This window comes from Paramisgurnus dabryanus, chromosome 6, assembly GCF_030506205.2.
Source record: "Paramisgurnus dabryanus chromosome 6, PD_genome_1.1, whole genome shotgun sequence".
Classification (NCBI taxonomy): Eukaryota; Metazoa; Chordata; class Actinopteri; order Cypriniformes; family Cobitidae; genus Paramisgurnus; species Paramisgurnus dabryanus.
In genome coordinates this window covers 2,123,442-2,149,377 of record NC_133342.1, presented here as the reverse complement: position 1 = coordinate 2,149,377, position 25,936 = coordinate 2,123,442, and the positions used below count along the sequence as shown (strand labels likewise).

At 36.9% G+C, this 25,936-nt stretch overlaps 1 protein-coding gene and 1 long non-coding RNA gene across 7 annotated transcripts in view; one reads left to right on the top strand and one right to left on the bottom strand.

Moving 5' to 3' along the window:
• The window catches only part of pard3ab (par-3 family cell polarity regulator alpha, b), a 143,685-nt gene that overhangs the window by 81,270 nt on the left and 36,479 nt on the right, over window positions 1-25,936 (bottom strand). For 5 of the 6 annotated variants that reach the window (XM_065262184.2, XM_065262180.2, XM_065262183.2 and 2 more), the window contains exons 3-14: window positions 23,767-23,950; window positions 20,773-20,954; window positions 20,067-20,210; window positions 14,672-14,751; window positions 11,903-11,986; window positions 11,222-11,347; window positions 10,730-11,124; window positions 7,263-7,402; window positions 7,032-7,160; window positions 6,475-6,510; window positions 1,156-1,344; window positions 902-1,072 (exon numbers count right to left, since the gene is read on the bottom strand). In XM_065262184.2, the coding sequence (XP_065118256.1) occupies window positions 902-1,072; window positions 1,156-1,344; window positions 6,475-6,510; window positions 7,032-7,160; window positions 7,263-7,402; window positions 10,730-11,124; window positions 11,222-11,347; window positions 11,903-11,986; window positions 14,672-14,751; window positions 20,067-20,210; window positions 20,773-20,954; window positions 23,767-23,950 (1,860 nt within the window). The remainder of the gene's footprint in view (window positions 1-901; window positions 1,073-1,155; window positions 1,345-6,474; window positions 6,511-7,031; window positions 7,161-7,262; window positions 7,403-10,729; window positions 11,125-11,221; window positions 11,348-11,902; window positions 11,987-14,671; window positions 14,752-20,066; window positions 20,211-20,772; window positions 20,955-23,766; window positions 23,951-25,936) is intronic. The other variant, XM_065262182.2, reaches the window with a different exon arrangement.
• On the top strand, window positions 4,603-20,922 carry LOC135744198 (uncharacterized). The gene is made up of 3 exons (XR_010530676.2): window positions 4,603-4,935; window positions 20,085-20,189; window positions 20,785-20,922. It is a non-coding gene; the product is annotated as an uncharacterized lncRNA (long non-coding RNA).

Sequence of the window (25,936 nt, the reverse complement as noted above, 5' to 3'; positions counted from 1 at the left end):
CGCGTTATAAACAGAAGCTAGACAATAAGGGGATGGGCATCTGAAAACAGCTTTTTATATTACTAATCACTGCAGATGTTTAATCTGAGATGTTCTGAATTTAGTTTATGTACATGATAGTTTATCTGAATGTAGTGCTATCATTTACCCATCAGTTATGTATATGTAAGGGTATTTCTGTGGACAATTTATGCTAACAGCTGTTCATAACTCTCTTACAGGTCTGCATCCCTGATCCCATGCATCAGTACAAAACTATGAAGTGGAAAAACACTTTTTGGACATAAAGTTATATGGTAACATGAGCCACATGAAGTTTACAGCTCTGTTGTTTATCAGTTTCTTATACAAGTTAAATTTTTGAATAGAGTTTGTTTCCAAATAAACTGAAATTTCTAAATCAATATATTGTTTTATGTGAATGAGTAGGCAGGATGATTTTCACATCATTTTAAAGAAAAACTCTAGACTACTAGATTCTGTTTAGAAAAGTCTTCTTAAAACATGTTTAGTATGGGTTTTGTGGACTTCTATCAGTGACTTCAAAATTTAGCTTTTTTTAAAAACCACGCATAAACATTTTTCTCTCAAAAATACAAACATGTACATACATTTAGCTCATATAATATTTTAGCCCAGTTTGTGCTGAACGCAGTGTTATGAGACACTTGCTATTAATATGTTTTAAAGCAACTGAAAAAAAGACCAGAACCTCTGACAGTGTCCCAAAATGCCGGACCCCAGAGGGTTAAATGCGATTTAAGTGACTGCATCATAAAATGTTTTGGATGAGGTTTATAGCTATATTTAGCATTAATCACCCATGATCAAATTTGACACGGATTAATATTTGGTGCGATATGGGTTCATAACAATGCTCATCTCTATCTTCTTCGTATACCTCGAGGTGTTTGTTGATTCTTCTGGCCACGATCAGCTGAATCATCCCTCGCTTGTTGCCCTCCGTTGACATGGACTTGCGCAGCGTTTCCATGGCATCTTGGTTGGTCTTGCCTAATAAAGACTCACCATTAACTGCAATGAGCTGATCGTTGACACGCAGTCGACCGTCCTACGCCAGAGAATCAGACGAAACGATTCATACACACACATACATTCACAATTAAACATACAAATACATTGTACACGTCTTACCTTGCATGCTGCTCCTCCATTGATAATAGACTTGACAAAGATGCCCAAGTCAGCATGGGACTCCTTTGACCTGTTACCCTTAACACTGACGCCTAACCCCGCAGAGCCAGAATCACTCAGAGGCACTTCCAACGTCAGGAACTCACGCGTACCGTCTGGAGTTAAGACCAATTCCTCTTCTTCTACCTTCTGTAGAGAGACAGATAGAGAGATACATTACTGTATTCCTCATTTAATTCATAGTCTAATTAAAGAAAAACTTGCTCGTGCTGTAAATGAATTTAAAAGCCAAGATAAATGATGGGGGAACGGGGACCGCCTGGAGAGACAGGTTCATTAGGAAAACCCATAAATATTTTATTGTAAAGACAATTAATGTTAAAACCATAAAGTCGCATAAATACGCCTCGGGTCAAGCGCACACTACAGAACATTTAAAGACTTCCAGTTTGTTAAATTTCCCATGCTCTCGACACAAATTACAAGGCAAACACAGATTAAGCACTGTCAATTACAACAATTCCTTATGCACAAAAGCAGTAAAAAAAATGCAAGGTTGGGTAACGGATATAATGTTTTGAACGTCAACTTTTTTCCACGTCTCTCCATAATGCACAGCTCTCACTTTCACCTGCTTTTGAAGGAAGTTCAGTACACGTAAATGAAGCAGCGAGGGCATTCGAGAGAAATGGGAGCTTTCTCTCTGATTCGGACCCTCGGATAATAAACCCATTAGGTCGAATGCTCTCACGACCTCTGCGATGACTCCCTCATGTTAACAGCTGTCAGTGTGTAAGTGTTTGTGTGGGAGAAAATGAGGGAGAGAAAGAGATGTCAGTACTAACAAGCATTCATTGAGTGACTGCGCCATAAAGCTCTCCATCTTTATTGAGCTTTAATCACCTTCACTTTATTGTAACAACCTCTGAAACACACACTTGCATGGACACACGCTTGCGTTTGGCAGGGAATGGATGGTTTTCATTTAGTCTCATGCTCTCCGCCGCCGGCAAAGTAGATCTTATCAGTCTTAAGAGGTTAATGCACAAACAGCAGTGAGAGACCAACAGAAAGACAGGCGTGGGTTTGAAAACTATTACTGTAATGTTTCGGGTTCAATACGAGGTTGAGCTCGATCAACAGTATTTGTAAAAAACAAAATCCTGTGAGCTGTTCACTTTTAGCATCAACACAAGTCTTGCTTGTAAGCATTGCTTTTTATACTGTGCTTATTGTTTACCATACGTATTATGTGCAATACTGTGTATAGACGGTTTCAGCAGTAACAACATAAACAAGCGGCTTTCGTGGTCAACACGTAACTTCCGGTAAACTTCGCTAAGAATAAATAACAACAAAGTACTTTAAATGTAGTTTATTTATATAACAAGCAAAATAAACAACATGTAGATTACATACGAAACAAAAACATTTTTGCTATTTTCGACGAGGTGTTGTTGAAGAGTTCAGTTTAGCAACTAGTCAGACCATTAAAAAAACTGAAACCGGAAGTAAAGTTCGGACCGCGTATCGCGTCACCGCACGTGCGTCCGATGAAACCGTCTATAATGTACTCTTTATGTGCACTAGACACTTTAAATTTTAAGCTGTTATGTGGTGTTCACACCAGTCGCAGAAGAGGCGGCAAGCGCGATTGATTTAAATGTTAAGTCAAAGCAAAGACGCGAATAGGCTTTCTGCAGCGCGGTATGTGCGAATGGCGCGGAATTGTGCGTTTCCCGCGGCAACGCTCAATTCCGCGCCATTCGCACATGAAAAGTTGAAAAATCTTTGGCGGAAAATCGTGCCACGTTAACCAATCAGGAGCTTGCTCTAGTAGTGACGTGATTACAGAAAGCCAGCGGAGTCGCATGCGAATGAAGCGAGTAAACGCAAATGTCCAAGCTTCCAACTACGCGCTAATAGCATGTTTTTCCCACCTCTACCGCGTCTGGTGTTCATGCACAGTTACACAAACTCATGTTTACATATACATACACCACAGCCTGCCTATTGCATCCTCATGCCCATTATTATGATTTTGCAATATTTACATCTACGTATGTTTCCTTATTGCACTGTTCGCCTGTACCACTCCATGTGCACTGTGCATGAGCAAAGTACTTACGTAAGATATGTGTATATTTAGATGATTTCTTTCAGCTAGTTAGATATGAGCAAGTTTGTATATGTGTAGCAACATGAGCCTGTAAGGAAAAACATTTAGTATTTGTTCACAATAAAGTAGGGCTGTCAAAAGATTAATCGCAATTAATTGCATACAAAATAAAAGTTTGTATTTGCATAATATAGTTGTGTGTTTATTGTATGTAATTATTTTCTATATATAAATACACCAATACATGTACACATTTAAGAAAAATTTTATGTATGTATATATTTTTTATATTTATCTATATATAATATAAAATATATTAAAATCTAAATAAATAAACACACACACACACACACACACACACACACACACATTTAAAAGTTTCTTAAATACATATATATGCATGTGTGTGTATTTATATATACAAAATACTTACACACAGTGCACATACATATATTATGCAAAAACAAACTTTTAATTTGTATGCGATTAATCTTTGGACAGCCCTGCAATAAAGCTCACTTGAACCTGAACTTCTTGCAAAATGTTAAATTCTCACTCATTTGTAAGTCGTAAAATGAACAATTGATAACAATTGAAGTATCAAAAGGTGTAAAAATTTAAGTTCATGTTGTCAACAAAGCAATAAAGTGGGACTACTTGTGCCCAGTGTTTCATCACTGACATCTGATGGTTTTCATGATCTGACATTATAAACACATGTGGACAGCAAGAACCCAGATAGTTTTCTTCTGCTGATTCAACACGACATTGACAGACTAGATGTTCGGGTCTATATATACAAGCGGTTACATCACCTCACATCACGCCATTCATGAGCGGCATTGTGAAAGTTACCATGTTTACCAGCTTCATGTCATCATGACAACAGCGTTGAAAGATTGGATGTTGCTACACCAAGTAAACATGACACTTGTCTAAGTCTTGTAGCTAACAGTGAGTATTTTACACTCTAAAGTGTGGGGATATGTTGGGTTGTTTTTAACCCATGGTTGGGTAACTACCAAGATATTAAAGGCACATATTAAGCAAAATCCACTTTTACAAGGTGTTTGGACATAAATGTGTTTTGGTAGTGTATGAACACATCAACCCTAAAATGAAAAAAAAAATCCACCCACTCCTTTTTTAACCCTGTTTAAAAAGGTTAAAAAATTTAAAACTTTATTAACGTAAATAACTACCTACCAGTAGCGCCGCCATCTTAGTCTCGTCCGCATTCAGGACGAGAGCTTACGCAGCCTACGGAGGCTACTCTGCTGCTGCTCTGTGCCCCGCCTTCCGAATTTGTCATACGTCACTAAGAAAAGTGCGTACACTACGCTAATACTCTCTCCTGAATACAGAGGAGTCTAAGATGGCAGCGCTACCAGAAGGTAGTTATTTATTTACGTTAATAAAGTTTTAAATATGGATATTTCTACAACAACACCGCGCGGATTACCCTCAGAAGACCTTTGTTTATCATCCTGGAGCCGTTTGGATTTATTTTGTGAAGGATGGACGCACTTTTTTGGACTTGAAGGTCGTGGACCCCATAACATTACATTTAATCAACTGAAAGATCTAAAACATTTTCTAAAATATCCAAAAATGTGTTTGTCTGAAAAACGATGGACATATGCAACTCCGACAGCTTGGGGGTGAGTAAATCATGGGTTTAATATCATTTTTGGCTGAACTATCTCTTTAAGCAACAGACAACATATATGCCAGGAATATATACATTCATCTAAACATCAAATCAAAGACATGACCTAATGATTTTATTAATTTTGTGTAAACACACCTCATACCAGTTTAGTGGTATTTTTGTGGTTTTGAAACCTTGACTCTTTAAAACTTCTGTATACCTTGAGACTGGCAACCGGCCCATGCCTAGTTGCAAACATGGCCACCGAGTGGTGAGACTTCTCTGAAGGATTTTTGGCAACAACAACCCAGCATAGATTTATTTATAACTCAATGGTTGGTTTAGTCCAGTATTTATCACATGAATGTACCGTTTAAAACCTTGCTCCTATGGTATGAGTACGATATCATTTTCTGTGGTAATCCACCTCAACTCACAGATGCTGTTGACTAAACTCAATTTAAAGGAATAGTCCATTTTCTTAAAAGAAAAATCCAGATAATTTACTCACCACCATGTCATGTAAAATGTTGATGTCTTTCGTTGTTCAGTCGAGAAGAAATTATGTTTATTGAGGAAAACATTGCAGGATTTTTCCCATTTTAATGGACTTTAATAGAGCCCAACATTTAATACTTAACTCAACACTTAAAAGTTTTTTTTCAACGGAGTTTCAAAGGACTATAAACGATCCCAAACGAGGCTTAAGGGTCTTATCTAGCAAAACGATTGCCATTTTTGACAAGAAAAATAAAAAGTATGCACTTTTAAACCACAACTTCTTGTCTATGTCCTTTCCTGCGTGACCTAACGTAAATGCGTCGTGACGTAGGGAGGTCACGTGTTACATATATAAAACGCACATTTGCGGACCACTTTAAACAATAAAATGACACAAAGACATTAATTAGTATCATTCAACATACGACAACGTAGGAACGGTCCTCTTTCAACACACTTGTAAACACTGGGGCGGAGTTTCGCGTTCGTCCTCTGTGACCTCTTGACGTCATGACGTATTGCATGAGGTCACGCTGGCACATCACAGGACGGGAGATAGACGAGAAGTTGTAGTTTAAAAGTGCATATTTTTTTATTTTTTTGGTCAAAAATGACAATAGTTTTGCTAGATAAGACCCTTATGCCTCGTTTGGGATCGTTTATAGTCCTTTGAAACTCCGTTGAAAAAAACTGTTAAGTGTTGAGTTAAGTATTAAATGTTGGGCTCTATTAAAGTCCATTAAAATGAGAAAAATCCTGCAATGTTTTCCTCAAAAAACATAATTTCGTCTCGACTGAACAAAGAAAGACATCAACATTTTGGATGACATGGTGGTGAGTAAATTATCTGGATTTTTCTTTTAAGAAAATGGAATATTCCTTTAATTCTGTATTAAACATTTCTTTGAACCCTCAAGTGTTATCTTGTGGGCCTAGTGTGACATTATATTAACACATTCAGTACTATTGTACTAGACTTCTCATTTGACCGTTCTCAATCATGTAATATCTCTGGTGCTAAGGGAAGAGGTGTGTGTATGGTTCTCACCCATTCTCTTGTGTTCTGCATTGCTGGTTCTGTGTTCTAAAGAGATTGAGGAAGAAGAGGTAATAATGCGGTAATACTGCTGGAGCCCACAACGCTTACAAACACAGCTTAAATCACTTTACCTCAAACCACACTTTATATGGTGCCTTGAATTGAATTCAGGGACATAGCTTTTACTTTTAATGTGAAGTGGCCCAATTAACCTAAAATAATTACTTATGTGATTTTTTATAACATTCATGTGTTAATATCCTGAAATAAAATGTAAAAACTATACCAATAAATTAAATGAGCAACAAACAAAAATAAATAATTTGCACAGGGTTGAATCATCTCACCCATGTATAGCATGTGTGGGAGAAGACATCCCATCTGCAGATGCTGAGGTTAACTTAATGATTGGCTTAAAATGTGAATGAAAACGAAGTGTGAAAAGATTTAACATTTGAAATAACCTTCATCCAAACACTTCGACTGAGCTGAACGACAGAAATGTTGTGCGATGTTACTAATGATGGACAGTTTCATTACTTCACACTTGCCTGACTGTCACTCACCATCTCTCTGGGTAGAAAGGTTTCTTCTTGTCTATGCACCAGGAGACTCACAGTACCGCCCATGGGTGTGGCCCTCAACAGTGAAACCACCTCCTCCTGACCACGCCCATTGAGATCCACTCCATTGACCTGCACCAATTACCAAGTCGTTCAAATTAAGACCAAATGTATTTAATATTTGGCTAAATCAGATTATAGCCCAAAATAAATTTTAATTTGTTTGTTTTTTACCTCTAGCAGTCTGTCCCCAGCTTTAAGTCGTCCGTCCTGTATGGCCGCTCCTCTCGGTAGGATGTTCTTCACATAAATAGGGGCGGAGCCTCCCAGTGGGACGTCTCTTGATGTGATGCTGAACCCAAGACCTTCAGGTCCTGTATGAGGAGAGAAGACACACTGCTATAAGGCATAGAAAAACAAAAGCACACAAAGCATACGTCTTGACCTGTGAAAAGAAGAAACTTGCAAGAACCAAATCATAAATGAGACAGAAAAACTGTTTATGTGTCATATTATAATATATATGGCCAATTGCTTATGATGTTTCCTCATAAGTCATTATGTAAATAATTGTAAATTGGGAGTGAATATATTATATAGTGTCGTGTCCAATATTTATGTCCTGTGTCGACAAATTGTTCACTCCTGGAGCACCACAGCTACCCAAAGAGATAAAATAAGTCTTTCTTCACAAACCAACATCAGAAATCCACAGCTCAGAGAAACACCTGACCTGTTAATAAAAACTACAGGAATGAAAACAAGCCATCTGGTCTGCAGGGGGGGTGAAAAGATGACAGAAATTATGACCTATTGCCCTACCAGCCTGGACTTTAGCCTTCTGTGGCACAAAAATAAAGAAAAATTGGACACCGCGAGAGAGAGGCCACGGAGGTGTGAGAGAGCACAGGTAGAGTTCACACAAAGAACATGGTGAGTTTTCCCACTGTGTGTGAATCTCTTCCAAAAAAAACCCTTACAAAATCAGACAGCCATAAGGAAACGCATCACACCGCCACTCAGGGCTGCCTAGCAACACTCCCTGCACCGCTGCTTTGTAACCCTACCACCACCCCGTGCACCCGCTGTGCCACCTGTCCACACACAGGTGCCAATTCTTGTGCCAACTGTTGTCAATCATCTCACACCTTTGCAGAAAAGACGCACATACACAGGAAAGAGCCGCTGCCAAATAACAAAGCATGTTTCTCCCAGTATCAATATAGTAGTAATGTTCTTACAAATAGACCTCTTAATTTATTAGCTTAGACTTAATTATAAATCATTTAAGGGATAGTTCAACCAAAAAATTTAAATTCTGTCATCATTTACTCGCCCTCATTGTGTTCTAACCCTTCTATGAGTTTCTTTATTCTGTTGAACAGAAAATAAGATATTGATAAATGAAAATAACCAAAGAGTTGCCAGTACGCATTGACTTCCTTAGAAGGAGACACAAATACTATGGAAGTCAATGGGTACCGTCAACTGTGTGCTTAAAGGGATAGTTCACCAAAAAATAAAAATTCTGTCATCATTTAATGACCCTCATGTTGTACTAAACCAAAATGAGTTTATTTCTTCAGCTGAACAGGAACGAAAATGTTTTGATCAATTATGGTATGCACTTTAATAATAGGATAAAAATACTGTGGAAGTCAATGGGTACCCTTAACAGTGCTTTTTATCATTTATCAAAATATATTATTTTGCGTTCAACAGTCATACGGGTTTTCAGAATTTTTTATTTTTTTGGTAAACTAACCCTTTAATTCTGCCAGGATGCTGAAGAATGCTTGTGAATATTATAAAAGAGGTAGACTGCTATAATAATAATAAAAAAAACATAGTTTAAGGTAACCATGGTGGTCATAGATGTTGGACAGCCAATTTTTATTTTTTAAAGATCCTATTTCCCTCCTGACTTAAAAGTCCCTGCGTCCCCTGAAATTAGAAGTGGAGTTGTGTGAGGCGGGTGAGATACGAACATTGTTGAGTACGTAATAATAATAATAATAATAATAATAAATTTGAATTCCATCATTATTTTATACAATATCCATGATTCAATATTTAACTGTGTTGATTCTAAGTTACATGTCGCCAACTAATATCACTAAATAATGATTTAGTTTCACTAATTTCCTATGTGTCTTTTTACTGTAAACCAATGGTCTCCAACATGGTACCCGCGGGCACGGAGTCTGTGAGGTGCCCGGCAATGCACATTCTATTAATAACCTTAATTTTAATAATTATTTTTGACATATTTTTATATAAGCTTGGCTTACTTTATGCATGTTAACATTTTAAACAATGATACAACATATAAAATAAAAAATGTTTTGAGTATACTATATAAAAAAGTAGCCTTCCAGATTGTTTCTTCCATTGTGGTAGCCCTTACTCACAAAAAGGTTGGAGACTCCTGCTGTAAACATTTGTGTTATATCACTCCTATTGTTATATCACTCCTATTGCTTTCTTAACTCTTTTCCCACCATTGACAAGTTACTCAACTTATAAAACACTGAAGCATCCACTGATCCAAAAAATGTTTTGATCATTGTTCTGAATCTGATCTCTAACAAAGTCCTTTACAAAAATGCAATTATCTCAGCTTTTTGCCCAAAATCTGGTATTTTTGAAGAAACCTACCCATATTTGAGAGGTCATAAAAAGAGAAAAAATGAAGATAGGATGATGTTTTTTTGTTGTTGTTGTTTGAAAGCAGAGGGTCTGTTCTTTTATGATATATTGATATATATTGATATATATATATATACTGTATGTTCATATATTTGAAGAAGAAAACTTTTGTGAAAATTGTAAAAAAAAAAAAATCCTGCCGTTGGCTGGCAACTTTAAACAAAAAATGCTGACGGGAAAAAGTTAATATTGGTATCGGCCTTAAAGCTTTTATTGATCGACCACTAGTTCTTAAAGGATTAGTCAATTTTCTTAAAAAAAAAAATCAAAATCCAGATAATTTACTCACCATCATGTCATCCAAAATGTTGATGTCTTTCTTTGTTCTGTCGAGAAGAAATTATGTTTTTTGAGGAAAACATTCCAGGATTTTTCTCATTTTAATGGACTTTAATGGACCCCAACACTTAACAGTTTTAATGCAGTTTGAATTGCAGTTTCAAAGGACTCTAAACGATCTAAAACAAGGCATAAGGGTCTTATCTAGCGAAATGATTGTCATTTTTGACAAGAAACATAAAAAATATGCACTTTTAAACCACAACTTCTCATCTATCTCCGGTCCACTGACACGCCAGCGCGACCTCACGTAATTGCGTAATGACGTCGAAAAGGTCACGTGTTACATATATGGAATGGACATTTCAGACCATTTTAAAAAATAAACTGACGCAAAGACATTAATTAGTATCATTTGACATACAACAACGTCGGAACGGTCCTCTTTCTAAACACTTGTACACACTGGGGCGTAGTTTCGCATACGTCATCCGTGACCTTTTGACGTGATGATGTAAACCCTGGAATGTTTTCCTCAAAAAACATAATTTCTTCTCGACTGAACAAAGAAAGACATCAACATTTTGAATGACATGGTGGTGAGTAAATTATCTGGATTTCTTTTTTAAGAAAATGGACTAATCCTTTAAAACGACAATTGTTTGACAAATGTGGAAATTTAAGAGTATAGTAACAGGAACTGCGACTTATACCTTTTCTAAGTTGGATCCCAAGTTTCCTCCCAACTTTTTTAGTAAAGCCTGATGCAGGGGTGGGGCTTAAGCCTCTCTGAGGAGAGGGAGTGAGACCTGATGGTGGTTTCCCTGCTGAGCCAATATGATGATGCATGGGAGAGCTGGTATCTGTCAGGTTATCTGATGGGTGTGGCCTGTGTTGTGCCAATCGGTGAGCGGCGAGGTCCATTCCAGCATTGTCGACTGGTTCGTTGGTGAAGGAATCCGGGCTGAGGCGACCAGAAAGATCAAAGTTCGCCCTTGGGTTATGTTCATTATAGGATATCTGTTCGTACTGGGATCTCATGGCGGACGGCACCACGTGAAAGAGGATGACAGGAGAACGCATGGCCTGACGAAACATGTTCTGAGCTCTGAGAAGATAGAAAAACACACATAAACGTTTAGGTGTAGCAAAAATATAATACAATGCTCAACCACGATGCGCCGAGGTCAGAGATGAGGACGTACTGCTCAAAGCGGACATTCCGCAGGTCTCCGTTGTTGATCCGAACGATGCAGTCGTTTTCCTGGAACAAAGCCTGAGCGTCTGCTTTTCCCCCACGCTCCAAACGCTTCACCAATAGACCTAACGTCCTGGAACACACACGACACATGCATGTAAATCTGAGGTTTAAGAGTTATGCACTCGTAAGCATCAAACACTTAGAGCGAAACATTAATGTGAGCCTGAATCAAATGAACTTGAAAGTAACGCAGAGTCAAATGAACTTGAAAGTAAAGCACTTCTGAATGAAGGCTAATTCATCATGATGATAAATGTCCTTCATCTTAAAACCTCTGCATCGCATTGCTAGAGCTCACAGACTAAAGAGACATGCAGATCGCAAAGATATAATGATGCTTTTAGCCAGATTAGTTTGCTTTGTGCATGCTCGCATGTAGATGCTCTTTGGATACACACCATCTCATCAGGAATGACTCCCGGCAGAGGTTTCAATCTCTCTTTAAAGTCGGCAAATATTTACTCACCTCAAATGTTTAGTCGGAAAACCTACAAACTGTGTTTGATGATATAAACAGTATACGTACACTAACCAATAGGTTACAGCTATGGTGCAAAAATCATTTGAAACAACGATGAGACATCTGTAACAAGCTCACATTCAGGCACACAAACACACAGTGTACCTGCGGTCACGCCCGCTGAAGGGCACAACGTGGATGCCGAGTGGACCTCCATCATTGGACACTTCTACCAGTTTCACGATATCACTGAAGGGAATACAGGACAAAAGAGTGCAAATCAGTGTACAGTAAATATATGACCCTAGACCAGTCATAAGTGGCACAGGTAGCCAAAAATACATTGTATGGGTCAAAATTATAGATTTTTTTTAATGCCAAAAATCATTAAGACATTAAATAAAGATTATCATCCATTAAGATATTTTGTACATTTCCTACAGTAAATATATCAAAATTATATTTTTATTTTGACAACTTTAAATGTGATTTTCTCTATATTGCATTTTTTTCTTTGCAGCCTAAGAATTCAGATTTTCAAATAGTTGTATCTCGGCCATACTTCAAAAAATTACTTTCTTTCTTAGTATTTTGTTCTTGTTTCAGTAAAAATATCTAAAAGTTCTTAAATTAAAATGTACACTGCAAAAAAATATTTTCAAGAAAACAATTCTTAGTATTTTTGTCTTGTTTTCAGTAAAAATATCTAAAAATTCTTAAATTAAAACGCTTTAATCTTGATGAGCAAAACGACCCAAGAAAATAAGTCTAGTTTTTAGACCAAAAATATCAAATTTAAGTGACTTGGCCAATGGGATAAGCAAATTTTTTCTTGAATTAGTGTTTAAGAAAAATTTTCAAGATTTTTTTGCTTACCCCATTGGCAGATTTTTTTGCTCGTTTTATGCACAAAATCACTTAAATTTTATATTTTTGGTCTAAAAACTAGACTTATTTTCTTGGGTCATTTTGCTTATCACGAAAAAGCATCTTCATTTAAGAATTTTTAGATGTTTTTTACTGAAAACAAGACGAAAATACTGAGAATATTTTCTTGAAAATATTTTCTTGAATTTTTTGCAGTGTATTTTCTTGATGAGCAAAATAACCTAGGAAAAGAAGTCTATATAAATATAAATAAATAAATAAATATGCCAATGAAATAATTTTTTTTAAACTTTAAAAACTTATTTCAAGATTTTTTTTTTTTTTTGCTTATTTTAAGCACATATTCGCTTAAATTTTATATTTTTGTCTAAAACCTAGTAATTATTTTCTAGGTCATTTTGCTCATCAAGAAAATACATCTAAATTTTAAGAATTTTTGGATATTTTTTACTGAAAACAAGACAAAAATAGATTTTTTTTTCTTGAAAAACATTTTCTGCAGTGTATTTTTTTGATAAAGAAAATGATCTAGGAAAATAAGTCTAGTTTTTAGACAAAAATATAAAATGGAAGCGATTCTGTGTTTAAAACAAGCAAAAAAAAAATATGCCAATGGAATCCTTTTTTTTCTTAAGTGTTTATGAAAAGGTAAAGTTATTTTGAGAAAATTTTATTTACTTAAAAGTTTATATTTTTGTCTAAAACCTAGACTTTTTTCTAGGTCATTTGACTTATCAAGAAATTACATCAAATTTTTAAATATTTTTTTACTAAAAACAAGATAAAAATACTAAGTAAGAAAGTCATTTTTTACAGTGCAAATATTGTCCTATCCTACATCAAAAACCATACATCAATAGAAAGCTTATTTATTTGGCCTTTATGGGAAAAAAAGGACTGTTCTGTGGTCCAGGATCACATTCAGAAATAAATGTAGGGGCGGAGTCAGAATGTGCAGAGGCGGAGTCCGAACATGCAAATCTGCACTGCACACTTTAAGTCAACCAGGAGACATAAAGATCATGTTTTGTTCCATTGCAAATGATCAATGGCAGCTACAAATCATTTTGTCGGAGTTTTATTCAACAAAATAGTCACCTTTATTATAACTGCATGGAAATAAATGATCAGATGTTTCTGTCTGGCATTTATGAATGTTCATATTTGTAGGTAAATGTTGCCTTTAATACAAGGGTGAGAGAAAGCTTATGTTTCTTAGCTGTGACACTGCATTCATTTATATTCATTAATTTATGAATTAAAACAATTCCCTTTTTTTTTAAGATTTATAAACCTTCTCTCACTACTGCATTAGTGCCATTATTAAAGGGATAGTTCACTTTAAAATGAAAATTCTGTCATCATTTACTCATCCTCATGTTGTTTTAAACCTGTATGAATTTCTTTTTCTGATGCACACAAAAGAAGATATTTTGAGAAATGATAGTAAACACACAGCAGTAAGTGACCATAGACTTCCATAGTAGGAATAAAAAATATGATGAATTTAATGGGTACCGTCAACTGTGTGCTTTCCATCATTTATCAAAATATTTTCTTCGTCATTTATCGCAATACTTCCAAAATATTTGTATTCCTACTATGGAAGTCAATGGTCACTCATTGCTGTGTGTTTACCATCATTTCTCAAAATATCTTCTTTTGTGTTCATCAGAAAAAAGAAATTCATACAGATTTAGAACAACATGAGATCATTTTCATTTTACAGTGAACTATCCCTTTAAGAACAGGAGAAAATGTTACCAAGAACAGGAGAAAACAAAAACCTTCACCGGACCCGTGAAAGACAGAAAACAGATTTATGGGAAATTAACTGCAAACTTTTCATCTCGATCTCAGTGTTCCAAAAAACACTGTCACCTTCAACGCCAAACTCAAAAGAGATGAAAACTATTTCATTACCTGCAGATCAAACTGACAGCATGAAGAAGAAATTCACATAAAATAAGATAACATCGCTGCTGCTGACAGTCAGTGTGCGTTTGTGAGTTTGTGTGTGTGTGTGTGTACGTGATTGCTACTTACTCTAGTGATCTCACTCCTATGTGATCTAAACACGTATCCGCTCGTCCCACCGGCTCTATCCTCCCATTCTCTTCCTCTTCCTGCAACACAAAAACAGCTTTACCCACAATGCATTTCACTCACAACAAAACCCTTGCACCTATACATATTTCACACAGATATAAAACCATCTAAAATTAATCACAAATAAAAGAACCGCCATCTATGCAAAACAACAAGACCCATGGAGGCTGTAAGTGCACATCCCCTAAAATGCTGGGTTGTTTTTAACCCAGGGCTGGGTCACTATTGGACAGAACACACTGCCGGGTTAAAATGACCCAACTGCTGGGTTATTTTAACCCAACTGCTGGGTTGTTTCAACATGGATGATTGACAATAACCCAGTAATTGAGTTAAAACAACCCAGCAGTTGGGTCATTTTAACCCGGCAGTGTGTTCTGCCCAATAGTGACCCAGCCCTGGGTTAAAACAACCCAGAATTTTTTAGAGTGAGCTCCATCACACCTGTGTGAAGTGTTCTGTTGAAAGACCTCAAACTCTTGTGATTGGATAAAGTTTGAAGGAATTCATCTTCTGTCTCCACACACCTGAGCTGATCAGATGAGGGGTACACAAGAGCCCATGCACACTTGCTAGTGTCTAAAAAAACTGTTAATGCTGCAACAACATGACGATCCTAATGTGCCCACACACATGCAGAATAGAGGTCTTCACGGGTTCACTTAGATCTGAAAACCAGAGGTCCCATCTGAGACCAAAGCGGGTTCGGGTCTAAAAAGATTCACGTATGCCTATAATATTAGTGGCATCTGGAAAATTTAAAATGAATTTGTTCCCTTGAAATCGAACCCATGACCTTTGTGCTGCTAACGTAATGGTTAACCATTTGAGCTACAGGAACACAAGTCTCTTATTCTCTTCTCTATTTAGGCCAGTTGGTCATTCACTATTTACCTCTCTGTGACCAAAGGTCTCAAAAACACAATGAAAGGAAGAGAAGAAATAGCTCTGATACACAATACATCTTCTACTGATGACAAAGCCATCACGTCTCATGAACTTATATAATACTGTCTGATATGACAAAAATGTTTGTTTAACAACCAATGAAATGCCAGAAATAAAAAGCGGAGCAACATTGTTTTGCCTAGAGGGAAAAGCAGATCTACACCATCAAAATACCTGAAGCGCATATATTATATTTAATTTATACAATAAAGACAGTGTTATTATTCATTTGATTAGATTTCTATACCTAATGCTAATTTTAGACAATTATTTAATGTGCAACTTTTTTATAAATGTTTGTAATTTCTTTATTTGTTCTTATTAGATTTTCCCAACCGTTTTTTTTACTGATCTGTCACAAAATTACTGGCTTAATTATTAAATCATTAAACACTAGTCATTATTAAATACCAGTTCTTGATTACTGATGGCAGAATCACATTTAGGCTAATATTAAGTACAACAGGTCTCATGTGCTTGTTTGTTTATCCCCCTTATGTTTGCGGAGCCCAGTCTCATGGAGATGCGTTTAAATAGCACGAAGTGTGAAAACTTGTACAATACATACTCCAAATTCCAATTTGCATACATATGATATGCCAGTCCTTTCGTTCACTTAACTCTTTCGCCGCCAGCGTTTTTTAAAAAAAGTTGCCAGCCAGCACCAGCGTTTTTTCATGATTTTCACAAAAGTTTAATGCCTTCCAGAAAATGTTCTTCTTTAAATATATACATTACATACAATACATACCAAATTAAAGAACGGACCCTCTGCTTTCAAACAAAAAAAAACTTTTCATCCTACCTTCAGTAGTTCTTTTGTAATCAGCTTTTGAATATGGGTAGGTTTCTGCAAAAACACCACATTTTGAGCAAAAAGCAGAGATAATTCCATTTTTGTGACGGACTTTTCATAGAGATCACATTCAGAGCGATCTTTAAAACAGACACGGACATGCAGCCGCTTGCCATAGGGCAATACTTCCAGGTTCAAAAAGCTGCGGAAGGGCGCCACTTGGTGGATAATAGCGGTATTGCAGAAAGCCGGAAATACTCGTCATTGGCAGGGAAGCGTTTTCTCTTGATTGACGAGATATCTCATCAATGGCGGCAAAAGAGTTAACACGGCGCATCGTTTTGTGTCATTTTATGAATTGGTAGTTTTTTACCCATCTTCATGAGACTGGGTTTGTTTGTTGATCCCCTCATGCTTTGCTTGTGTACAGCAACCTTGAGCTTGGGAAAGGCGCTTTATAAACAAAATGTATAATTATTATTGTTAAAATAGTAGTATTTATGTGTAAACCTGGAGCACAAAACTAGTCGCACGGATTAGCCAACAATACTTTGTGTGCGTCAAAAGTACATTTTTTATGCCAAAAATCATTTAGATATTAAAGGGGACATATCATGAAAATCTGACGTTTTCCATGTTTAGGTGCAGATTTTCAAGTAGTTGTATCTCGACCAAATCCTATCCTAACAAACCATACATCAATGGAAAGCTTGTTTATTCAGCTTTCAGATGTTGCATAAATCTCAATTTTAAAATCTTGATCCTTATGACTGGTTTTGTGGTCCAGGGTCACACATTTATGTAATATATCTCCTAAAGGCTCTTCATCTATCTGTTTATTCATCCATCTATTCATCCGCTGTGCACTTACTGGACTGTCAAACTGACTGCGTGTATAGAAAAGAGAAAAAAATTATTACTGACCTACAGCAAACATTCCTGGAAAAAGAAACAGAGCCAGATATAGAGAAAAAAAAGAGAGAGAGAGAGAGAGAGAGAGAGAGAGAGAGAGAAACATAAAGAGAGAGAGAGAGAGAAACATAAAGAGAGAGAGAGAGAGCTATATATAGTCTTATCTCATTAGCAGTCTAAAGCTGGGAGTGATTTATAATCGCTGCTTTACCTTTTGATTAATCACAGACACACACACCTGATACACACACACCAACCACCCCCACCTGCAAACCTCCCCCTTCTCTCTCCTTCATCAAGTACTTTGTGTTCACAATGCTTCCATTAATGTCAACATCACATGCACAATATAACACAGAAACACCTTAAATGTGCATTGTGTAACTTTTAGAAGGATTTCTTGATAGAAATGCAATATCGGTGGTGTATAAAGACCTTACATAATGAACTGTATTGTTTTTATTACCTTAGAATGAACCGTTTTTATCTACATACACGGCTGGTTCCCTTACATGGAAGTCCTCGACAAGTTTCTACAGTAGCCCTAAATGGACAAACTGCTTCACCGTAGCTTCTCTATGCGTTTCGAAAGGGAGGGGTGAGCTGTTAACTGAGCAGTTGGTTGCAATTTGCAATATCACCATTAGATGCCGCTAAAACCTACACACCGGACCTTTAAAAGGTATAAAAAGTTAATATCAAATGTGTGCACAGAGGACACATGGTTATGACATTAATCTCTTTTCTTTCTGCATTTTCTTCCTGTGTCAGCGTGGGTTTACTCCGGGTAATCCGGTTTCCTTCCACAGGCCAAAAACATGCAAGTTAGGCAAATTGTAGATGCCGAATTGTCCCTCCCCAAACCTGTGTCTGAATAAAACTTGTGTATGAATTAAAAGGACACTACACTTTTTCTGAAAATATGCTCATTTTCCAGCTCCCCTAGAGTTAAACATTTGATTTTTACTGTTTTGGAATTCATTCAGCTGATCTCCGGGTCTGAAGCTAGCACTTTTAGCATAGCTTGGCATAATCCATTGAATCCAATTAGACCATTAGCATCGCGCTAAAAAATAACCAAAGAGTTTCAATATTTTTCCTATTTAAAACTTGACTCTTCTGTAGTTACGTCGTGTACTAAGACAGATGGAAAATGTAAAGTTGTGATTTTCTAGGCAGATATGCTACGAACTATATGGACTATTTCTGGGCACTGCGTAATATCACTACGCCTGCTAAAGCCATGTTACAGCAGCCAAGTCATTGATTATCATATGAAAGTATAGTTCCTAACCATATCTGCCAAGATAATCACAACTTTTAATTTTCCGTCTGTCTTAAGGGCGATTTATAGTCGTGCGTAGGTCCTACGGCGTAGCAGCGACGGCGTAGGTTCCGCGTCGGTTTTCATTTATACTTGTGCGTCGCCGTCCGCGTCGACGTGCAAACACACGCGAAACCGCTGGTTGATAGTAATCACGCGTGTAACCACAGTAGCAGCAGAAGTCGTCACAGAAGAAGAAGCTAAGCAAGTTAACCCACAAACGAAGAAGAAATAGCAACTTGTTGTGTATAATTTGAGAAGACCAGCAATGATGGAAGTAAATAAACAGCGACTTATGTTTCAGTTTGAGTTAAATCACTCCTCAACTTGGCTCGTCTTTGTTTTCATCGTCTCAAACGGAAATACCTATGACGCAGTTTTTTTTTACCTGATGGGAGGGGTTCTGGTGGACCAATCACAGCGCTTACGGTCCGCGTAGAGCCGACGCGCTGTTAGAAATTTTGTGAGGTGTGCGTCAGGCACAGGTAGGACCTACGCACGACTATAAATCGCCCTTTAGTACACGATGTAACTACAGAAGAGTCCTTTTTAAAGGGAAAAATATTGAAACTCTTTGGTAATTTTTTTAGCGCGATGCTAATGGTCTTATCAGATTTAATGGATTTTGCTAAGCTATGCTAAAAGTGGTAGAGACAGACCCGGAGATCAGCTGAATGGATTCCAAAATGGTAAAAACTAAATATTTAACTCTAGGGGAGCTGGAAAATGATTATATTTTCAAAAAAAGTGGAGCGTCCCTTTAACCAGTTCTCGTCATGAATATAGCCATAGATGCTGAAATGGCGTAAAGAATAAAGAAAGAAAGAATCTCTTTTCTCTCTCAAGTTATTCTGTTTATAACTTTTATAAAGCCGCATAATTTAAATATAAAACGTCTACGTGATTGGATCCTAAAAAGACTTTCCGGTACAAAGCATTCTGTACTCGCTCCTCTCCACCTCCTCTATGGGTTTTCCAATTCCCACACCTTTACCAGTGACGAAAACCAGCTTTCTGCTTCACTGCACAGCAACAGTAACTGCTCCACTATCCATCATGTTTTCTCATGTCCAGAAAAAAAACATGTCATTTTAAAAGAAAAATTATAGAGGAAAATGCTGACCTCTCAGTCCTTAATTTTGACATCTGCATCTCCAATAGTCTTTCCATCTTTTATTTTGAATGATAATAGTCCATTAATACTATTTTTAATATTTGGGGGCTTCTTGCTTACTGGCAGTGCCATTAAAATGTCATGCTCACCATAGAGATATTGAAGCATATTTGCATATGGTGATAGTGGGTTTTTTGTGGTCTGTGAAAAATTAAGGGTGTTTTTTCACTGTCCCAACCTGCTCTTGTCGTTCCAGCCAGCGGTCCACCATTGGATGATTGGCGCTGAGCGAAGAACGGGCCGTTTCACGTTGAAACTCCCTCTGACTGTTCCATTGCCCTGCATCACGAGGAAGACTACGGTACGTGTCCACACTTTTCCCCTGAAGACAGCAAAAAAAGGAATCAGTAAACTGAATTTTAAAAAGAGATTAAATTGACATACTTCAAAGATAAATCGTTTCATTTTTGTGCCAATAACATCGCCAAACAAACAATATTAAATAAATGATATTTTTTCTTTACTGAGAGCGACAGCAAGAGAAAGAGAGAGAGAGAGCGAATGAGAGAGATCCATAACTCAATATGAGTGACACTGCCATTAAGCTTTACTCTGCTAGAAGGAGAACATACACACAGAAATGATAACGCACGCACACACTAAATCAACTCGCACTCGCATAAATGTGACAGACAAACCCACAACATCCCCTGCCGTCACATAGCTTGTTAATGGACTGCTGGCTGTTTGTAAGACGTGGAGTTAAGAACCCTTCAAAAATGACAATGTCAATTTTCATACAGATCATTAAAGGTTATGTGACCTCATGATGATGCATTTATGTGAAAATTAAGCTTAGGTCATTGCAGGATGTGTGACCCTTAATAAACATCACAGGTGGTGATGATGAGCATTTGGAGAGGATTATTAAGGCAGGTTTATACCTTTCTCTCCAGGCTGTTGGTGCCAGTGGTAAAGCGGGGTTTCATGAAGCCGGCGGTGGTTGACCAGCGTGTGTGGTTCTTCTTGAACGGTTCTTCAGGTTGTGAGTTCGCTTCGGAGAACGACACTGATGTCAGGTTTAACAATGCTGGATCACTGCTGCGCCGTACGTGCAAAGGCATGTCTGAGACGGAGAGAAAGAAAAGAATAAAAAACACTTTAGCAAAGTTTTGCATTCTGTATAATCCCTGCATCACAGTGTTTCAGGATAAACTAAAGCATAAACCACGCAGACAGAAAGGGACACATCACTAACCACTTCTTGTATCATTCCAGTTATTCAAAATAGGACTCAAATGTCCATGCATTAATATAACATGGCAAATTTCAGCCTATTGTAGATAGAAAGCAAAAGATGCAAAAAGAAAGCACTGTCTTTACATTGTCCTACGTTATAAATAACTGCATCATTTAATTTATTCAATGACCACATAAGCTATATTAGACATTATGTAACCACATAATATTTGGTATATGCGGTCATAGTAATGCAAGAGGAAGACAGGCACATTTTCTTTCTGCCATAGTCGGCTTATTTTAAGTTAAGGCGATAAAACACCATAGTCCCATTAAAGCCACAATATGTAAGATTTTTGTAATAAAATCTCCAAAAACCGCAGTTGTGTACTTACATTATCCCAAAAGTTTGTCAATCCAGAGAATATCCTGTGTTAAATAATGGCTCATCCCTTGTAATTGTTGCCCTTTTGGTGATTTAAAGGGGACATATTATGAGACTTTTTTTAAGATGTAAAATAAATCTTTGGTGTCCCCTAGGGCTGGGTATTGGCAAGGGCCTCGCAATACGATAAATATCACGGTACATGGTTCATGATACAATGTATCACGATACGATACAATACGTTGCATGTTGCGCTACATTGCAATACTTTTTATTTTTTTCATGTAAAAAATAAAAAAATAGAGGTGAATTTTTTTTCCGACTTTTTTTAAAGCCAACGTGCTTCCACGCGTCGACTTTGAAAGCTGCAGGTGTTTTACATTTTCTGCCATTTTCTCACTACCGCTAACTTCTGAGACATTGGCTGATTGGGCGTATATGACAGACAACTGGACAGTGACAACAACAGCAGCGGTGTAGGAGGTCGTTTGATGCACACAGATGGATTTGATGTTTTTTTTTTAAAATATCGATAGTAGAGATCGAAATATCGACAGACTATCGTGGAAAATTATCACCATAGTTAACTGTATCAATATGTTAAGTTTTAGCTCAAAATACCCCACAGATAATTTATTATAGCGTGTTAAAATTGTCACTTTGTAGGTGTGAGCAAAAAGGTGCCGCTTCTGGGTGTGTCCCTTTAAATGCAAATGAGCTGATGAAATGCGAAAACTAATCGCCATGAGGGTGGTTTGTTGAACAAACTCAATTGTTTACTGTCTCTGCACTGTGACTGGATAGTGCAGATTAAGGGGCGGGATTATTATAAGATGATCCCTTCTGACATCACAAGGGTAGCCAAATTTCAATGACCTAATTTTTTCACATGCTGGCAGAGAATGATTTACCTTAACTAAGTTACTGGGTTGAACTTTTTCATGTTTTCTAGGTTGATAGAAGCACTGGGGACCCGATTATAGCACTTAAACATGGAAAAACTAAAATTTTCATGATATGTCCCCTTTAATATCTGCTCTATCCTCAGTTTCCGGTTGTAGAAACTATGGCAACACGAACGACACGGACAAACACGGAAGTGGCGATTATATAGCATCTAACACGCAGCTCTTGTGCCTTGCAGCTAATTCATTAAAGTGGCATAAACTACAGGTAAAATACCATTCATTCATTACCTCATCCATAAACACAATTAGCAAAATTTATTTTTCTCTGGATGGTGAAAACAACATCTCCCATCATTCCACTCTCCTGCAAAATGTCACTAAGCTTCGCATTTGTTATTGTGAAATAGCAACCTCTAGTGGTGAAAATCTACATATTGTGGCTTTAACACAAAAAAGGCATTAACTGAACATAAAACGGATTTACAGAGACAAGTGAGAAAAGTTAAAAAAAATGTAAATGATGTGTTAATACACATAAGTGATTCTCGCAAAATTAGACTTATGAGGTGTCATGAAACATTTTGATAAAAAAAGTAAATGCTATCAAAATAAGTAGCAGACAGTTACATACATCTCTTCATGTACTATTTTGCACATGATTTCAAATGACATCATACAAACCAATTTTGTAGTTTTTTCCACATTTAAGGGGAAAATGTTCATTACCGCAATGTGTACATGACTGGATTTGAGTTCATTGATATGGAAATATTTATAAATTAAAAAAATCAAGTTGGTGATCATTGGTAAATGTAGAGACAATAATAAGGAATAAAAATGTGTCCAAGACCAATTTTCTCATCCTCCACAACAATTTTCAATCATTGTTTAAGCCCTCAATGAACTAACAAAAAAAAATAGTTGGAAGGGACATAATTGACCGTGACACTCAAGATGGCTACCAGATAAGCAGTTCTTATTTTTTTCCCTCAAGATAAAAGTTTAAATTTTGTTTGTCAGTACCTAGATAACTTTTTAGTTCTCATTACCGAAACATGAGTTTGTAAATGCATATTTTTAATGTAATATCATGTTGCGGTAATGATAATTGTTGATAATGATAATCTAAAAAATTAAAATAATTCTATAGGAAATATTTTTTAAAATCTCTAAAAATAATGGTTATAGTAAGTTCAGACCTCAATCTTATATGTGCAAAAAAAATTGGCTTCAAAAGCTTTTTAAAAATTCTGATGCTGGACAGCTTCCAAGTCTAGTTTTTGTGAGAATCCTTGACTTACAAAAACTTGACTTACAATACATGAGTCACTGTGCCTATAGTACTTAAATTAATTTTAATGTATAATCACACACACACACACACACACACTCTCTCTCTCTCTTACTGGTTCGAAGCGTGGAGGTGGTGACCTCTATCTCGCTCTGGGGCAGGTACGGCTGAAAGGCAGACAGTGGGGTGGAGGTGGATGGCTCTCCAGAGAAAATCTCCGGTGACTGTGTGCCTGTCGAACTCGCGCTGGTGCCGTCACCTCCAACGTGCGGCTCCTGTTCGTCATACACCGCCACCAACTACATAGTTATGAAAGAAAAGCATAAAGAAGTGAATAAAAATGAGTCTTAGTCCTGTAATTCAATTGGTTGAGCATTGCATTAACAATGGTTGAGAGGTCGATTCCAAGGGGACCACATACTGATAAAAATTCCTTAGCCCCAATGCACACCATAACTTGAAGGTGCATTGTGTAACTTTAAGTATGATATTTTGGCAGAATTGCAACATAATATACATAACTATATTATCAGTGTTGTATAAAGACCTTACACAATAAACTGTATTGTTTTTATTACCTTAGAATGAGCCACTTTTATCTACATACAACATGGGTTCCCTTACAAGAAAATAGTCGCCATTTATCTAAAGTAGCCCTTAACAGACAAACTGCTCTATAGAGCGTGTTTTGTTACTATGTTGTCTGAGACGATGATGTGTTTGTCCTCCGCCGGCTTCTGTAGCCTCTCTATGCGTTTCGAAAGGGAGGGGTGAGCTGTGGACTGAGCCGTTGGTTGCCATTCACAATCTTACCACTAGATGCTGCTAAAATCTAGACAGTGGACCCTTAAAGCAACGACTTTGCAATTTAGGACAAAATCGGATGAGGGTTGATTAAATGTACTTTTATAAATTTTAAAAATTCTGACAGTGTCTGAAATTTCTAGCCACATACTCTGACATTATGGATGTTTTTAGTTAAAGAAATTAAAACAATGTTAAACAAACAGTAATTATCTCATTTTAACAACGGAGTGCTCGTGAACTTGTTTATTCATGACCACAAATGGAGTTTTTTTTTAAGTCTGAAAAAGAGCTTCGTTTTGTGTGTGTGTGGCATCCTCTTTCAGAGTTTTAACTCCTCTGATGGCAACCCTTAAGATAATGTCGAATTTAGGACAGACGGAAACATCTCGTACCACAAAGTGAACATCTGGTCTCAATTATGTGTGTGTGAGTCAACATTAATAATCATGCTTTAGGCAATGGTTTAGTGGGTGGGTATAAATGGTTGGACACAGGGGCGTCATGCACCAAATATTTTTAAGGAGGCACAGTTTGCACAGCTACCCTTCATACTGTAATCATAATTATAACGTCAATTAAACATCAAAATCTTTATAGACTACACATACAAAAAGAGAAGCGTTTATGAATTACTTTAATGCTATTTTACACATTAATCAAAAAATCATGTGCTCAGCAGTCACATCTGTGATTGCTGTAATGATCAACACTGCATAAACAGTGAAGTAAAAAGAAACCTTTGATGCAACGTAAGCAGATCTAAACAAGCTCAAGTTACAAACTCATGAGACCTCCGTTCATCTTCGGAACACAGTTTAAGATGTTTTATATTTAGTCTGAGAGCGTTCTGACCCTCCATTGAAAATCTATGTACGGTATACTGTCCATGTCCAGAAAGATAATAAAAACATCATAAAAGTACTCCATGTCCAAAAATAACAAAGATTACGACTTTATTCAGCATTGTCTTCTCAATGACACGGATGACGTGTTATCCTCAGACATGTTTATTTTTTAAACTTACAGCGTGAGTCTCCCTCAGACTGTAAACGAAGCCCGGGCGCATAAAAAAAAAAACAGCTGGGGCGCACCAGATAACACGTCAGCCACGTCACTGCAGTCACGTGACTTTAGTTTCGCTCATGCGCTTCACAACAGACACGGAAGAGAAGACGATGCTGAATAAATTTGTAATTTTTGTTATTTTTGGACCAAAATTTATTTTTGATGCTTCAACAAATTCTAACTGACCCACTGATGTCACATGGACTACTTTGATGATGTTTTTATTACCTTTCTGGACATGGACAGTATACCGTACATAGATTTTCAATGAAGGGTCAACAAGCTCTCAGACTAAATATAAAACATCTTAAACTGTGTTCTGAAGATGACGGGAGGTCGTACGAGTTTGGAACGACATGAGGGCGAGTCATTAATAACATTATTTTTATTTTTGGGTGAACTATCCCTTTAAC